At 47.0% G+C, this 18,105-nt stretch overlaps 1 protein-coding gene across 1 annotated transcript; it reads right to left on the bottom strand.

The window, feature by feature from the left end:
* Positions 1-1,514: 1,514 nt before the first annotated feature.
* COQ4 (coenzyme Q4) lies at positions 1,515-18,094 on the bottom strand. The gene is made up of 7 exons (XM_053373560.1): positions 17,654-18,094; positions 15,385-15,555; positions 11,098-11,194; positions 9,507-9,609; positions 8,381-8,510; positions 5,500-5,593; positions 1,515-3,849 (listed from the first exon to the last, which is right to left on the bottom strand). Exons 1-7 carry the CDS (start codon positions 17,751-17,753, stop codon positions 3,687-3,689), a joined length of 858 nt encoding a protein of 285 aa, XP_053229535.1. The 5' UTR covers positions 17,754-18,094; the 3' UTR covers positions 1,515-3,686.
* Positions 18,095-18,105: the final 11 nt, after the last annotated feature.

Raw genomic sequence — 18,105 nt, 5'->3', positions numbered from 1 at the left:
GGTATACAGGGCTGCAGCTGTTTAGAGCTTTAAAAGTCAGTCCCCACACTTTGAATTGAGCTCGGAAACATAATGGGAGCCAATGTAGGTCTTTCAGGACCAGTGTTATGTGGTCTCGGCAGCCACTCCCAGTCACCAATCTACCTTTTGTATTCTGGATTAGTTGTAGTTTCTGGGTCATCTTCAAAGGTAGCCCCACATAGAGCGCATGGCAGTAGTCCAAGCGGGAGATAACCAGAGCATGCACCACTCTGGCGAGACAGCTGCAGGCGGGTAGGGTCTCAGCCTGCGTACCAGATGGAGCCCTGGACACAGAACTGACCTGCGCCTCCATGGACAGCTGTGAGTCCAAAATGACTCCCAGGCTGCACACCTGGTCCTTCAGGGGCATGGCTACCCCATTCAGGACCAGGGAGTCCTCCATAGTAAACCTGGCTGCAACAGCACTCTCCCCAATATGCAATTCCCAGCAACTGGTATTTAAACGGCCTCGGTCCTGTATACCTGAAGGAGCGTCTCCACCACCATCGTTCAGCCCGGACACTGAGATCCAGTGCCGAGGGCCTTCTGGCGGTTCCCTCATTGCAAGAAGTGAGGCTACAGGGAACCAGACAGAGGGCCTTCTCGGTAGTGGCGCCCGCCCTGTGGAATGCCCTCCCATCAGATGTCAAAGAGATAAATAATTACTTGACATTCAGAAGACATCTTAAGGCAGCCCTGTTCAGGGAACTTTTTAATATGTAACGCTGTACTGTTTTTAACACTGATTGGGAGCCGCCCAGAGTGGCTGGGGAAACTCAGCCAGATGGGCGGGGTATAAATAATAAATAATAATAATAATAATAATAATAATAATAATTATTATTATTATTATTATTATTATTATTATTATTATTATTATTATTGCCATCAACAGTGGAGGAAGAATACAGCCATACTGATTAAAACTACTGATAGCCTCCGGAGTAGTGTTGCTTAATGGTTAGAGTTTTGAACTAGGACCTAGGAGCCCAAGGTTCTAATCCCTACTCGGGCACAAAGCTCACCGTGTGACTTTGGGCCAGTCATACTCTCAGCCAAGCCTTCCTCACAGGGTTGTTGAGAGGATAAAATGTGGAGGAAAGGTTGGTTACAAATGCAATTAATCAACATATGTCAGGGTTGGGTTTTGCGCTGCAGTCTAGGCTGAGCCAGTAGTCAGGAAGAAACTGGCAGCCAGCACCAAAGAAGAACCAAAAGATATAGTCAAGGGGCATGGTCCAAGGTTAAACTGGGAAGCCATAGCAGTCAAGGATGCAGGAATACTCTTGTACTGCAAGCAAAACCCAGCTGGAATAAGAAGTCCTTCCTGTCTAACACAATCCATTGGCCAATGTGTGTGGCCAGTCAGGCAAGGGTCTGAAGATACTTCCATGATATGCTGCTACCTGCAGTTCAAAGCTTCACCACACAGTCCAGCTGCACACATATCCAGCAGCCCTGACACAAAAAGACAACTGATCACATTAAGCATATTGTATGCACTGGCGATTTATTAAGGAACTTACAGATATGAGTCTCTTTCCAGCTGTGATGGGCAGTTATCTCAGTCCCAACTGTAGAGTTGGAAGGTGACTCCAAGGGTCATCCAGCCCAACCCCCTGCAATGCAGGAAACTCAACTGAAGCATCCTGGACAGATGGCCAACTCTGCTCAAAAACCTCCAAGGAAGGAGAGTCCACTACCTCCTGAGGGAGACCATTCCACTGTCAAACAGCTCTTGCCATCATAAAGTTCTTTCTAATGTTAAGTTGGAATCTTCTTTCTTGTAACTTGAATCCAGCGGCTTGGGTTCTAGCCTCCACAGCAGGAGAAAATAAGCTTGCTCCATCTTCCATGTAGCGGCCCTTGAGATATTTGAAGATGGTTATTGCATCTCCTCTCAGTCTCCTCTTTTCCAGGCTAAATGTACTCAACTCCTTCAACCGTTCCTCATATGGCGAGCATGCCCAAAGTCCAATATGGGGGCCTAATTTGGCCCCTTGGCTGGTTTTATTTGGCCCTTGTGGCAGTTTATTTATTGGGGTTAAATCCCCCCCCCAAAAAAAAGCTCAAGAAGTTCAATCCTTTAAAAAGCTCAATAACTTTGGGGTAAAATCATAAAAAAAGCTCAACAGCTTCAATTCTAAAAAAAGCTCAGCAGCTTTGGTCGGCCCTCACTGGCCCTCTTTGAAAAAAGTTTGGGCCCCCCTGTGATATATGGCTTGGTTTCCAGACTCTTGACCATCTTGGTCACCTTCCTCTACATGTGTTCCAGCTTGTCAAGATCCTTCTTAAACTGTGCTGCTAAGAACTGGACTTGGCCTTGTGCCTCTGTCCTTGGTGGAGACAAAGTCATGCGCAGCATTCTTCATTCCTTTCACCCAAAGGCGGTTTGTAGAGAGAGATCAACCACCCTGGTAGCCCAGGAGTAGGCAAACAATAGATGGTTGGATGATTTGCAAATATCTGTAGTTTCAGCTGTATTCACTGCAGCAACAAGCCCCACTGATGTAGAGCTAGAGGTCCAGTGGGAGTAAATATCTGGATCTTGATGCCACCCTGGTTTAAAGCCCTCATCGTCCAGAATTGACCCTGTAGCCTTAGCTCAAGGGGTGGAGAATCTTAGACAAAGGAGCATAATGTGATACCACTGGCCCCCACCCCCTAGGCTGCACCTCACCAGCCCTGCCCTGAAATGACCTTTCATGTTTTTACCTGACTGAAATGTGTCCTGGAACTGTGTTAACTAATCTCTCCTGCTTGCCTGGGTGGAGACATGTGAGGCTGGAATGCAGAGTATCTTGCAGCGGTCACATCCATCGATCCGCCCACTTGCCTCTGGCGTCGCCTACCACTGGAACAGGTTGCCCATGACTAAGAGACCTTTGGCCTGCAAAAGGTTCTCCACTGCTGCTTTAAATTCACCCAGCCTCAGTTCTGCCTGTGACAGGAGTGGGGGTACGTGCCTAGTCCACTGGTCAACTGTGAGCGTTCGGCACACAGGGGCCTTTTGAAGCCCCTTTCAGAACACTATTTTACTCAGTGCTTTGAATGGGGCTTCTGAAGACCCCTGCAGATGATAAAACAACCAGTCTTTAGAGGCCCCTCTCAAAGCACTATCTGGCACTGCACTGGGAAAGGGGCTTTGCAGGCATTACAGATGAGCTGAAACATGCTCTTAGTATGCCCCACCCTTACTGCACCTTACTGACCTCAGGTGTCAGGAAGATGGGCCTAATCAGGACTACAGGCAGCAAATATCCCAGCCCTGGTCTATCAAATGGGAATATGCCAAGAATCCGCCTTGCTGGGCTGCTGTGCATTTATGTACAATCCACCATTTAGCGTTTCAGGCCTCTTCTCTGCCGGAGTTTTCAGGGCTTCAAATTTCCTTCCTCCCAGTGTTTTCACTGCTGTTTAAATGACTGAAGAGGCTTTGTGTTTTAAAACACTGTCTTACCATTTTAAATCATCTGGTTGGAGTGGCAGGGAAAATGCAGAACATGCTGCCAACTGAATTAATAAACTTTTTGCTTGGCCAAACCGTGGCTGCTCAGCTGATCCAAGGCAAGCTGTGGTTTAACTTCTGAGACCCTAAATCTACTTCATCTACTGCTTCTTCAATGCCTGCCAGTGACTTTTCCCCCATTTTCCCCAGCAGAAATTTACACCGAAATTGCCGGAGGTGGCAGGATACCGATTTCGTGACGAAGAGAGTCTATGGTTTGCTCCCAGCGCTCCTCGTAATAGAAATTCAGGATGCAGTTGACGCTACTTCCACTCCGAACAGCCCATGGGATGAGCTCAGTGGTCAGAACACGCAGCTTCCTGGATGGACGGAGACAGAAATCCAAAAGTTATTTATTGGTTTGTTTTGATTCCATTCCTGAGTTGTTTCCCACAAAATATCTTGAAGCAGAAAAAAAATTACCATAGATTCCGGCGTATTAGGCGACTGGGCGTATAAGACGACCCCCCAAATTGGCAGCTGCCAATCTGGGGGGTCGACTTATACACCCAGTCGCCTAATACGTGGCAGCTTTGCTGGGCAGTGGCAGTGGGCAGCGGGCTCCGCGCCGGGAGGAAGCTGCCTGGCAAAGCTGCCCAGTGATGCTAAGCCGGCTTCGCTGGGCGGCTTCCTCCCGGTGCAGAACGGAGCCTGCCACCCACTGCTACTGCCCAGCGAACCCATACCCGGCATATAAGATGAACCCCGACTTTTTAGAGGATTTTCTGGGGTTAAAAAGTCGTCTTATACACCGGAATCTACTGTACCCAACATAAAAAGCCAACTACAAACAATTCCATGTGGTGGGGGGAAGAGAGATTCAATTCAGAAACAGCCTGGGGCAAAGGCCTCCCCACAGAAAGGCTCTGTTGAAAAACTAAGGTCCTTGATAGGCGCCAGATGACACCTGCCTAATAACCAGGTGGGGAGGGTGCTCTGAAGGTTAGGTGCTGCCACGCTAAAGACCTGATTACAGTCATACCTCAGGTTACAGCCACTTCAGGTTGTGTTTTTTTGGGGGGGGTTGCAGTATGCCGAAACCCGGAAGTACCAGAACGGGTTACTTCCTGGTTTCAGCAGTCGCACATGTGCAGAAGAGCTAAATCGCGCTTTGCGTAAGCGCAGAAGCGCCGAATCGCATCCCGCGCATGCGCAGACACGGGTTGTGAACGTGCATCCTGCACGGCTCACGATTGCAACCTGGGTGTCCACTGTACTATACTGTACAGAACAGACTTCCTGATACGGTGGCATCTGCAGGAGGACCTCTTTGGCTTGCTGTGACAGGTGAACTGAGGATCTGAGGAACGATGCCTCTGAATACCTCCTGCTGGGGAACAACGGTGGGAGAGAACAATGCGTCACGTCCCTAGGGGGCTTCCCATTAGAGCTCCTGGTTGGCCACTGTGGGATATGGGATGCCGGATAAGATAGGCCCAGCAGGGCTCTTCTTACATTAAAAATTGCTTAGGTAGAACTTCCTGTGTCAGTTCAAAGTAGACTCAGGTTCCTTCTTTAGTTGACTTTTTCCCAAACTAGGAAGTCCCCCTGTAATTTTCACTGCCCTTTTCTGAATCTCCAAACATAAAGGAGTTGATTGATCTGAGGCGAATGTTTGAAGGACAGCCCAAGGCTTTCTGGCCTGACAGCCACACTACAGTGGTACCTTGGTTTGCATACGTCTTGGTTTGCATACGTTTTGGATGACAAACACGTCAAACTTGGAAGTGCTTGTCTTGGTTTGTAACCTTTTTTTGGATCACAACCCATTTTTTTTGGATTACGAACAAATTTTTTTTATGAAGCCCCATTGGCAAAAGTGCGCCTTGGGTTACAACCTGTTTTGGTTTACAAACGGACCTCCAGAACGGATTATGGTTGTAAACCAAGGTACCACTGTGTCTGTTTAGCAAACTAACAATGGACAAAATGTTTGCATGGAAGTTGCATTTAAAGGCTTCTCAACATACCAGGCGTTAAGGCGGAGTGGGCCAAATGCTGCTCCCAGAATGCACATGGGCAGGCCAGTCTGGACTGCCTCAAACCACTTTACCACGACTTCCCCTGAGAAAAAGCACCAGGAGATAAAAGAAAAGAAAATCTTTGTCACAACCTAACTATAAAGCTTTTAAGCCAATGGCGTGGCCTACATTTCATTTGGCTGATAGGTGAACGGAAACACCCAGGCAACTTTGGACCAGTTAAATGTCTTCCTGAATTCTAAGGCTTCGAAATTTCAGAAACAGCAATGACCTGTTTGGATATTTCTTTGCATCCATAAGGGTCAGATATTAGTTTGCAGCAGGTTTCATGAATTTTGCAAAAACAACGATGTTTTTAAAATTACATTTTAGGAATGTGGGAAGCTGCCTTAGGGGAGGCAACATGAGAATCTGACCCGTGACCCATCTAGCTCATTGCTGTCTACACTGGCTGGCAGTGCCCCAAAACAGTGCCTTGATGCCCACCAAGGCCAGGCCATTTAAAAAAAAAGTTTTGGGGGCTTTTCTTTGGGGGGGGGGAAATTGGTGGTAGTGGCCTGTTCTTTAGAGACAGGTGTCCAAGCACCCAGAGATTTTAAAATAACTGCTAGGGTGCCGTCGGGGCCTTGAAGGAGTTCAAAGCCCTTCTGCAATTTCAGTCAGGCTTCTACTGATACAGTAAAGAAGATAAAAGGGCAAATCTCCGAATGACTCATGGCCTGCCTCCTGTAATTTGTGAACATTTGTGTTTAATGGCTCAGGGTTGATTGCACAATGCCCCCATCCTCCATAGCCCACATTTCCTAGCCCTGCTCCAGTTCTCCTCTCCCTCTAGCTCAACCACCCCAATGACTCATGACATGGCTGGATCCTGAAAGTAGGTGAAAGGCAACTGCCACCCAACCTGTGAACATATTAATGCACGACCTGTGCCTGCTATGTGCTTCTTAAACGTTGCCAGAAGGTTGTGGCGGATATTGCTTCACACATGTACCATTTAGGCAGCAATCCTAGGGACACTTAATCCAGGAACGGGAGTCATTTCTGAGCACGTGGATTTGTGTTGCTACTCTCTGATTTATTGCCAAGATACAAGCAGTAATTAGCTTCAACCAGAGCCAGGGCCTTTTCAACTCTGGCTCCGGCCTGGTGGAACGCTCTGCCTCATGAGACCAGGGCCCTGCAGGATCTGATTTCTTTCCGCAGGGCCTGTAAGACAGAGTTGTTCCGCCTGGCCTTTGGCTTGGAGCCAATTTGATTCCCTCTCCCTCTTTCCTTTTTCCTTCTGTGATGGAACTCCTATTTGGGGACTTCCCTGGCTTTTTTCTGGCCCATTTAGGACCAGTCTGGATAGTTGGCCTTGGTGAAGACTTGACGTTTTCATCCCCAAAAAAGTTTTTTATTTGAGTTCCTACTGAAATGGGGCTGCATTTTAACGTTGTACTTTAATATTGTTTTTGTTGTATTTTAATCAATTGTTTTTATACCGGTGTTAGCCGCTCTGAGCCCCATCTTGGCTGGGGAGGGCGGGGTATAAATAAAATTTAATAATTAATAATAATAAGTAATGCTTCTTCTTGCGGATATGATACCCAATATTGTAAACTCTTATAACTGATAAGAACACACAATATAAAATAAACTAAAGCAGGCAGAGGTTATGTTGTGACCAAACCAGTGACCAGAACTGCTTAGGAATTACACCTGACCACGAGGCCATTTGTGAAACTGGAGGAAGTGATTTAACACCTTGCTTATTAGCATAAATAGCGAAGGGGCTCCTCTCTCCTGCCTATTGCTCTCTGTCACTTTCTCCACAGATGCTGATCCCCAGATTCTACTTCACCAACTCCGTAGAGTACAATGAATGTGCTACAACCATTGCCAAGCAACTTACATACACACAGTTCCAAGTGAGAAAATGCTTAGATCCATGTGAATAACTGACCCATATTGGGACAAAAAAATCTTAATTTCACATATAGTTCCTGAATGGCTCCATTTTCGAACATTTCGGTTCCTGAACGCCGAAAACCTGGAAGTGCTCCAGTTTTCGAACATTCTTTGGAATTCGAACGTCTGACGCAGCTTCCGCTTGAGTACAAGAAGCTCTTGCAAACAATCGGAAGCCGCACCTCGGTTGCCGAACATTTCAGAAGGTGAACGGTCTTCTGGAACGGGTTACGTTCGACAGCTGAGGTTTGACTGTACACTGATGAGGGTATGAACAGGCAGTTACTGACTAGGAACGAGATATTGAGGTAGTAGCAGGTAATTTGATGAAGGCACTGACTCAGTGTGCTGCAGCTGTGAAAAAGGCATTTTCCACGATAGGGATCATTGAAAATAAAACTGCTGCTATCGTAATGCGCTTATACAAATCTATGGTGAAGCTGCATTTGAAATATGGTGTCCGGTTCTAATCACCTCACCTCAAAAAAGAACCCTGTGGAATTGGAAGAGGTTCAGAAAAGGAAAACCAAAACAATCAAGGGGATGGAGCGGTTTCCCTATGAAGAAAGCTTGCAGTGTTTGGGGCTGTTCAGTTTAGAGAAAAGGCGAGTAAAAGTGAAATGACAGAACTATGCATTAGGCATGGAGAAAGTGGGGAGGCAGAATCCGGCCCCAATAACACCAGTCATGTACACCCAATGAAGCTAAATGTAGGTAAGATTGTTGAAAAGCTTTGCAGGAATGGTTTTAACTGCTTTTAGAACATGTGTCTTATCTTATTTTCATCTTTTTGTGCACCGTTTTGATGACCCTAGGTTGTGAAACAGTTTCCAAATTTGTAAAATAAAGGAAAATAAAAGCGACGTAGTAAACAGGGCGACCAGATTCAACTCAGCCATTAGAAGCCTTGTCTCACCGAGCATATTGGTGGGCATGCCAAGAAGGGTGTGCATCAGATCATGGACCTCTCTATACCGCTGGACCACATAGGCCAATTCTTCATCATCTACAAACTTAGGAGGCATCCTGGTGTCTGGAGAGATTCTCTGCCAACCAGGAAAAAAGAAAAAGTAGGCTCATGTGCATCCACTACTAGGGAGAGGTTGCAGCTCAGTGGCAGAACTTTGCATGCAGAAGGTCCCAGGTTTGACCCTTGGCCTCTCTGGTTAACAAGGAGCAGGTGGCAGCAGAGCGATGGAGAAAGACTCTGGAAAGATGCTCCCAGCCAGAGCTCTGTTGGATTATTAGTGATTAACCATTGATATTTTAATATATGATCTTTGACATTCTCCCTTTGGAGGTATTTCTAGATATGTGTACACATGTATGCTGACAAATTTGTATTATTTTAGGACAGGGGTCGGCAACCTAAGGACCATGGACCACAAGGGGCCCATGGGGGTCATTTAACTGGCCCACGAGCCGGCCCCAAACCGAGCAACCCGCTTGATGAGTTCCCACGCACTGCGCTAAACCAGCGTGGTGCAGGGACTTGTTTTTGCGGCGCCGGAAATAGCACCTGCACAGATGCTGGAAATTGCGCCTGTGCAGATGCAGGTGCCGAAAATCATGTCTGTGCAGACGCCAGAAATGGCGGGCGCATGTGCTTGCAATCCAGCCCACGGAGGGATCTCCGCTGGAGTGAACTGGCCCAGGCAAGGTAAACCTTGCCAACCCCTGTTCTAGGACATTGGCACCCAGTGACTCAGAGACTGAAGACACTGAGGACATTTAATGTAACATCACAGGATCAAAAGAGTGTGTTTTTGGGTGGAGGGAGAGGAGATTTCTTATCTATGTTTTCTATGCTTGGTTGTATTTGTAATGATGATATATTATTATATTATAATTATTATATTTACACATATACACACACACATATATAAAACAATAAAGATTACTTTTCTGAAAACAGAAAGAACACTAAACCACTTGACATCAAATTTGGCCTGCGAGGCTGATCCAGAGAAGGACCATGGAGCCAAAAAGGATCCCAACCCCTGCTCTACAGGAAACCTAGCCTTAAGAACTACTATACTCACATTATCGTCCAAAAACCGGACATACTCTCGGCCAAAGGTCCCGTCTGGAAGCCCCCGAAGTCCACGGATATCTAATGTGGAGAGGCGTATCCGAGGCCGTTCTCTGCAAAGGAAGGCAAATTGGACGATGGCTGGCTTAGCCTGTGAAATCCAGAGGGTTAGCTGACCTTTTTACAGCCCTATAGTTCTATTAAGGCACTGAAGCATGTAATGAGGGCAAATTGCCATACCTTTCTGTTAGGAATCCTCCCAGCTTCAAGTAGTTCAGAAATACTGAGCTTGAGCACAATCCAACTGCATCTAAATCCCACCAACATCGATGGCAAGAGCTGAGAGTGCAACCCTTCAGGGCTGAGCGTTTAAAGTAATGTTTTATTGTTACTTTCTGTACTGGATCAGATTATTATAAGACGTGTGTTCTTTGCTGTATATTTTATCGCTGTAAATCACCTTTTGCATAGCGATATAGAAAGGGGGTATACAAACTGAAAGTGAAATGAAAGTGAAATGGCTGGATCCATTGCACAAGTACAAAAAGCCCCATGGAACTGACTCCCAACTTAGGTGCATGCACAGGTTTGCCGTGTGAAATGGAGTAAAAGTAGCCATTAAAACAAAATAAAAATCCAAAATCCATTTCATGGCAATACGTTTATTAACCTAGATGTCGCAAGCCAGTGTGCAGTTACTGTTAGCATATGAAGCCCTTAACAACTTGGAACCAGCTTATCTGAGAGATCGCCTTACCCCACTCAACTCTTAGACTGGCAGAACTGGCACTACTACAGGTGCCACATAATACCCACTCCACATTTGTAAGAATTCAAATGCTCTGTTTATCCATCCATTTATCAATCTATCACCAATCAGTAGATATTAGAAAGACACTTGATCATTTAGTGTGGTAGCACCTACACTTTGGAACTCCCTGCCTATTGATATCAAGCAGGTATCTTCACTAAACTCTTTTTGGCCCCTGCTAACCTATCTGGAGGCTTACAAAGTCCAGGTAATTTTAATCGGTTTTAGTATTTTAACTTTTGCATGATTGTGATTTTTTTCCTTGTTTTCCTTGTTTTATCTTTTGTAAAAAGCTTTGAAGTTGTTGTCTTTTACAATCAAGTGGCATATAAATTCTATGAAAATAAATAAATAAATTCCATTCCCCACCCCCCCAACAGTTCTGCAGCAACCGAGCACAGTGCTCACTAGGCTATCTCTTTTTAAAAGCATAAACACTACAAATGAGGAGTGTATTTTAGGATTGCAGACTTAAAATCGCCAGTTATAAATGTGTGCTTAATGTATGCTGAAGGCGAGTTACTAATCCTCATATGTGAACTCGAATATGAATAGATGTCCCCAAAGAGTACTAATCTCTGTAACTTGGGAGTGGAGAGCCTGCGGCCCTCCAAATATTTGCTGGAGTCCAATTCCCATCATCCCTAACCATTAGTCATGCTGGATGGAGCTGATGGGAATTGCAGTTCCGCAAGAACAGGAGAGTTGCATGTCCACGAGCCCGGCTGCAACAGAATCTCTTCCCAGCTACAGACTAAAACCAAACCAAAACAAACACACATTCACATACTGTAGGATCCGATATCCCTCTGGGTCATTTCTCATCTTCTCCCTGAGGTTTCTCAAAGCGAGGTACCCTGTTGTCTCCCCGAGGACGGCCACCATATCTGTAAATGGAACCAAACAAGAGAGGAAGACAGTGAGTTAGCGGGAACAGAGCTCAGGACAAGTCACAAAACTCACCGGGATGAAAACTGGCAGAGCAAATGAATGAATTTGGTATAGCAATGACATTCATCAATGCAACAGCCTTCAAAGAGCCACCACTTTTAAAAGAGATTCAGTGAGCATGTGTGCAATAATGGGACCCATGAAGCCCTTCCTGGCCAGCCAACAGGAGAGGAATAGTGGCAAATCTGTGTATGCGATGGAGTCGTGGCTGTTATTCCACATGGACTGCTAAGGGCAGGAATTTCACTGAGAACCTGGCAGAGCAGTCTTTGCCAGCCAAATTCTCTCTATATGTTTTGGACTGGAATTCCCATTAGGCCCAGCCAGCATGGCCAAGGGCAGGGGTGTCAAACTCAAAATCATCGGGGGCCGCATCAGCAGTTTGGTCACCCTCAAAGGGCCGGTTGTATCTGTAGGACTATGTGTCCGCTCTTTATTATCATAAATTATTGTCACTGCATTTAATTATTACTGTTTTTTGTAATAATGTAAGTAATAACTAGCTCTGAAAGCAGAAACATAGTCAGAATAATGGCAAGTAGATAGTCAAACGTACAATTATTGTACAATTTATTGAAAAATGATTTTTGGTAACAGACAGTATTTTTTTAAAAAAACATACAAATATTGCCGAACACTTTTTATTACACATATGGCAAACACAAGGCATTAACTTTTTTTTAACTTTTCTGACTAGATGGCTGACATCGTTTTCCTGAGGTCAGTCCATCAATGTCTGGCGTTAGGTCTGACTGTCTTTTTCAAGCTGTGACTTCTCGCGGGCCTTGTGTTTGACACCCGTGCTCTAGTGCGAAGAAGAGAGGTACCACCATTTCTGGCACCTGGGAACGCAGCTGCACTTCCAGAACCTCAAGTGTAGAGGGGAGTGACACAGAATACACACTCACACCACCTTAGGCCAGGTCATAATCCCCAGTTCCGCCAGCTTTTTTATAGTCAGCTGGCAGGGTGCTTCAATCTTCACAGGGTCCCTAGCCTTCATTTTAAAGAGCAGCCTCCAGGATGCACCACCAAGACAGATCCCACCTGAAAGTACTAAAAGCATGCACTTCTGTTGGGATAAAGATATGGGTGTCACACGCCTGTCAAAATACTATTGCAGCAGCTACTGTAGGGTCATGGGGAGTAAGCGCTGCTATTCCTCTGTTGATGGCAGTGAGTTTCCTGCCTGTGGTGAGGATTTCAGCATTCAGTCAAGGGTTCCTAGTCCAGGCATGCTCCCTCTGGACTACGTTCCCATGGGAGGTCCACCGATCCACCAACCTAAGGCAGGAGACTGAGAAGAGATATGATAGCCATCTTCAAATGTCTAAGGGGCATTTCGCATGGGAAATGGAGCAAGCTTGTATTCTTCCATTAGGGAAGGTAGGACTCGAACCAGTGGATTCACGTTACAATAAAGATTTTGACTAAACACGGGAAAGAACTTTCTGCTGGTAAGGGCTGTTCAACAGGGGAATGGTCTCCCTCGGGAGGTTTTTCCCTTCTTGGAGGTTTTTAAGCAGAAGTGGGATGTCTGTCTGCCATGGATGCTATGGCTGAGATTCCTGCACTGCAGGGGTTGTACAGTACTGGATAGCCCTGGGGATCCCTTCCAACTCTACAATTCTATTAGGATCCCTTTTATAAAAGAGAGAATTTTAATGGCATGACCATTATTTATTTCGGCTTCTCCCAACGGGGCCACGAAGGATCAGAAAAGCTGAAGAAGAGACCCTTCCTCAGAGGAGGCGGGAGACCACCGGACCCGCCCAGGAGGGGAATCCGGCCGCCTTTCCCTCCAGAGCTTCGCCTTTTGCCCTGGCCAAGTTGCGCCGAGGGCGCCTTGCGGGCTCTGCGTGGCTTCAGGCGGAGCCCAGGAGCCGCTTCCCGGCCTGGAGGGCAGGCTGCGCGCGGGACCCCGCCGCTCTCGGGGCGCGACCCAGACCCGGCTGCCTTCCGCGGCCAGCAGAGGTAGGCCGCCGGCTTCTAACCCGGCGGAACTGGGGCGTCACGGGCGCCACACCGCGCTCCTCGCTCCTCCCGCCCCGCCCCCTTCTCCTGGGTGCCCCCTCCCTCCTTTGTTCTCCGGAGCCCCGCCTCCCCCTCTCCCCCAGCTCGCCTATTGGCTCACGCAGCTGCCACTCGGGTGGGGGCCCGCTTTGGCCCCGCTCCCCGGCCGCCGAGAGAGAGCGGGAGCGTGCTGGGCTGGGCGGCCGGGCGTCTCCTTCCCTGCGCTGCTTCGGCCGCGTCTGCATCCGCCGCGGGACCAGGCGGGAGGCCAGTCATGCCCAGACGCTGCCAGCCGCTCGGAAGGAGCGGTCGCTCCACCGGGCAGCGCCTGCCTGCGCGCCCCTCGCTCCCTGCACCGAGGATGGCGGGGGCGCCGGGCGCAAGGCGGCGCCGGGGCTGCTGGGCAAGTGCTGATGCACTTTGGGGAATTCCTGTCACAGGGAGCAAGGCAGAAGCGGAGGATGACGGGGCACGTTCCCCGGGGGAGCGGGGCCGCGGCTGCCTGGCCAGTTTCGTCCCACGATCCTGGAAATGCTACACGGGCCACATGACGAGGTCTCGCGGGCCGGATTCGGCCCGCGGGCCTTGTGTTTGACACCCGTGGCCAAGGGAGTTGTCGTCCAAAATAACTGCATGGGGGGTCAGGTTGGCATAGAGTTTGACTGTGAGAAAGAGCTATGTTTGATAAGAGATAAAATAGAAGTTTAGCCAGCAAGTGCTGGAGAAAATTTTTGGTACTGCTAGGGAGGCATTTGCAGACCCCATGCCCATCAAAGCTCTTACATGGCTTTTGGGCAAGATGTTGATTTCTCTGTTCCCAAGTTGCTTAAATCCATTAGGGTTCCCAGGAGCTGACAGCTCACCAAAGTACCTCACCAAAGACTCTTGTGTAAGCTTAGCAGTCAAGGATTAAGAGGAGAGATCCTCTTGTGGATGAGGAACTGGTTAAGCTGCAGCAAGCAAAGGGCAGGAATAAATAGACAGTTCTCCAAATTAAGAGATGTAGAATGTGGAGTCTCCTAAATATCAGTATTGGGACCCGTGCTTTTAAACTTGATCATATATGTTCCGCAGTTAGGGGTGAGCAGTGAGGTGGCCAAGTCTGCTCATGATGCTAAATTGTTCAGGGTTGTTAAAACAGGGAGAGATTGTAAAGAGCGCCAAAAGGCCCTCTCCAAACTGTGTGAATGAGCAGTAAAATGGCAAATGTAATTCAGTGCAAACAAGTGTAAAGTGATGCATGTTGGGGCAAAAAAAACCCCCTTAATTTCACACAGACGCTCATGCAGTCTGAACTGGTAGTGACTGACCAGGAATGAGACCTTGAGGTTGTCATGGCCAGCTCAGTGAAGATGTTGACCCAGTGTGCAGCAGCTGCGAAAAATGCAAAGTTCTATGCTGGAGATCATTATGAAAGCAACTGAAAATAAAACTGTCAATAACATAACGCCCTCAAAGAAATCTATGGCGTGACCACATCTGGAATACTGTCAGCTCAGCGGGTGGGATTCTAAGGTTTTGCAGAAGTACAAAAACCCCACGACAACACAAAAACCGCTCAACGATGACTGAATGCTCAGTTGGCATGGAATGTGGGCTGCCAGAGGGAGTGGGGGGAAACCCAGAAAACTGGGGCTATTGAGGGGGACTGGAATGGAGTATCCTGGGGGAAAGTATGACTGTCTGGCATCCAGAACAGGAGCACTCAACATTGTTTAGTTATTGGGCCCCCCTCTTCATCCATGTATACCTGTCAACTGAGGATAGCACTTCCTGTTTACCCCAGAAAGTACACAAGATACGTGTTCAGTGGTACCTCAGGTTACATACGCTTCAGGTTACATATGCTTCAGGTTACAGACTCTGCTAACCCAGAAATAGTACCTCGGGTTAAGAACTTTGCTTCAGGATGAGAACAGAAATTGTGCGGTGGTGGCAGCATGGCGGCAGCGGAAGGCCCCATTAGCTAAAGTGGTGCTTCAGGTTAAGAACAGTTTCAGGTTAAGAACGGACCTCCGGAACGAATTAAGTACTTAACCCAAGGTACCACTGTACTTCGCTTGCTAGCAAAACTAAATGCACACCTTGCACAAAATGACAGGCCCCAGCTCACCATGCCGGTAGGGATTGTAGAGAGCCATGAACGCTGAGCCAGCTGCCAGCAGGCCTTTCTGCAGAGGACTGGTGGGGATGTGTCCTGGATATAATGGGTAATACTTTTCTTCTCCTGTGGGGCTGTCAGTGGCTGATGGCTGGTCAGTATGGCAGAGGAGACGTCCCGTACCTGAGGAAAAACAGCCCATTCAAAGGCAGGGAGGAAGAAGGATGAGCAAGGTGAACAGCTGACCTTCCTTTGTCCTATTTACTGATGCTAGTGGCAAGAAGCTAGTGTGACCCCTCAAGTATCACCAGAAAATGAGGATAAAAGCAAGCACAGATTGTTAGAAGAGCTTGCAGCTTGGGTAAATTAGACTGAATTGCAGTTTCTGGAGTTAAAAGGCTGTATTCATGCAGGAGCTACTTATACACTGAAATAAAAAAAGAGAAAATAGCAGACATCTTATCTCAACACATTGGGAGAGAGAAAATAGGCTCTGCTCTCTAGGGATGAATTTAACCTAGACAGAGAGGCTACTAGCAAGCAGTGGCTGGATCACTGGACAAACAGTAATATTGAATTTATTCTCTGTTTGCCAAATTGTTGGAATTTCTGTCATTTTTTTGAATTTTACTGATGTGCTCTGTATTTTGGTATATTGGTATACTGATGTTTAGAATATTTGCTGCAAGACTCTTTGGGCGCAGTTCATTGTGGAAAAGTGGCACAAAAGTTAGCACAATCAACCAATCAACCGCAAAACGTCATCCCCAATGTATAGTTGGCCTTGGTGAAAATTTTGATGTTTTCATCCCCAAAAAGTTTTTGATTTGAGTTTCTACTGAAATGAGGTTGCATTTTAATGTTGTACTTTAATCTTGTTTTTAAGTTGTATTTTAATCAATTGTTTTTATACCTGGCATTAGCTGGTTGGGGAGGGCAGGGGTATAAATAAAATTTATTATTATATTATTATTATATCTAAAAGGAAACAACAGCAGCTTCAACATCCACATAAGAAGAGCCTGCTGGATCAGGCCAATGGCCCATGTAGTCCAACATCCTGTCCTCACAGTGGCCAGCCAGATACCTCAGTGAGAAACCCACTATCAGGACTCAAACACAAGAGCTCTCTCCCCTCCTGTGATTTCCAACTACTGGTATTCGGAAGCATTCCTGTCTCCAACCGCATCACTAGAGCATAGCCATGATGGCTGGTGGCCATCTATAGCCTTATCTTCCTCCATGAATTAATTCAGTCCTCTTAAAGCCATCAAAGTTAGCCATTGCCACCTCCTGTGAGAGCAAATTCCACGGTTCAACTATGTGCCATGTAAAGAAGGCTTTCTTTTTACCGGTCCTGAATCTTCCATTTAGTTTCGTTCTGGAGTTACGAGAGGGAGAAGTTTTCCACTTTCCACTTTCCCTACACCTAAAGCAGTCTCATAAACTTCTGTCATATCACCTCTCACTCGCCTTTTCTCAGAACTGAAAAGCCCCTAATGCTGCAGCCTTTTCCTCCTGTGGAGTCGTTTCCTCCCTCCCTTGACCTTCCCTAACTCCATAGCAGGATAAAAAAATTTTTTCCTTCCAGTAGCACCTTAAAGACCAACTAAGTTAGTTCTTGGTATGAGCTTTCGTGTGCATGCACACTTCTTCAGATACCTTCAGATACTTTCGTGCATGCACACGAAAGCTCATACCAAGAACTAACTTAGTTGGTCTTTAAGGTGCTACTGGAAGGAAAAAAATTTTTTGTTTTGACTATGGCAGACCAACATGGCTACCTATCTGTAACTGAATCCATAGCAGGATGTAATCTTAGCAGGGACCAGAAAACAGGGACAGCTATGTATGAAATGAGCTGGGGGTGAGTGGGAAAGGGAAGAGGCTCAGGACTACAATACCTCAAGGACCGTCTTTCCACATATAAATGCTAATCATCATGTGAAGCCCTTCTTAATGTACTCTCCTCAAGAGATCCAGAGAACGGCAATATGAGAATGAACCCTTTCGTTTGTGGAATGCTCTCCCCAGAGATTCACCTGGTGCCTTTGTTACATAGGTTTGGGAGCGAGGTGAAAATATTCTGCTATAACCATATATCTGGCCAATTAAACAATCTTTTTAAAACTGTTTGTAGAAGGGATTATTGTTATTGTTTGTTGCTGTGGTGTGCATTTTTGTTTTTACACTGTAAACCGCCCTGTGATCCTCGGATGAAGGGCCGTAGAGAATTCTAACAAATAATAATAATAGAGGGATAAACTGCAAGTGCACTTGCCTCTGATCATGCAGAGATCAACGGCTCCTCTCAGGTCCCCTGCAAGGTGCAGGAAACTTCGGCTTCTCCTGGGTAGCAGCAGCAGCAGCGCCAGAGCCATAGCTAGTTTTGCTTTATTCCCTTTTTGAACAAAAACTAAGTCAAGAATCCCAAAACGAAACACGCATTACCTTCTGCGGCCAGCAGGAGCTACCCGAATACTGCTCCTCGCAACCACCCACCCCTTTCCGCCTTACTCCCTGGTCTTCTGCGTTGCGCCTCCTCTCCCCATTTGCCCCTTGATCCCTCCAAAACTCTCCTTTTTCTGCGCCTTTCCTAGCTTCGCAGCAGCTCTTGTTCCCGGGAGGGCTGCATTTCGTGAGGGACTCACGAGGGCGGCGCGCACCGTGAGCGACGTGCGGAGGTTTCTGCGTAGCCCCTCCCTAGTTTCGCAGCGGCTCTTGTTTCATGAC

This window comes from Podarcis raffonei, chromosome Z (genome assembly GCF_027172205.1).
Source record: "Podarcis raffonei isolate rPodRaf1 chromosome Z, rPodRaf1.pri, whole genome shotgun sequence".
NCBI lineage: Eukaryota > Metazoa > Chordata > Lepidosauria > Squamata > Lacertidae > Podarcis > Podarcis raffonei.
Note: the sequence above shows the minus strand (reverse complement) of the source record. Positions and strands in the feature narration are given on the sequence as shown.

What these genes read in the sequence shown, in the direction of transcription:
- COQ4 (XM_053373560.1), bottom strand. Translation starts at nt 17,753, where the DNA reads ATGGCTCTGGCGCTGCTGCTGCTGCTACCCAGGAGAAGCCGAAGTTTC. An exon ending in GAGGGATATCGGATCCTACA is followed by an intron (nt 9,610 to 11,097) that starts GTATGTGAATGT and finishes CTTCCTTTGCAG; the next exon opens with AGAACGGCCTCGGATACGCC. An exon ending in TCCGGTTTTTGGACGATAAT is followed by an intron (nt 8,511 to 9,506) that starts GTGAGTATAGTA and finishes CCTGGTTGGCAG; the next exon opens with AGAATCTCTCCAGACACCAG.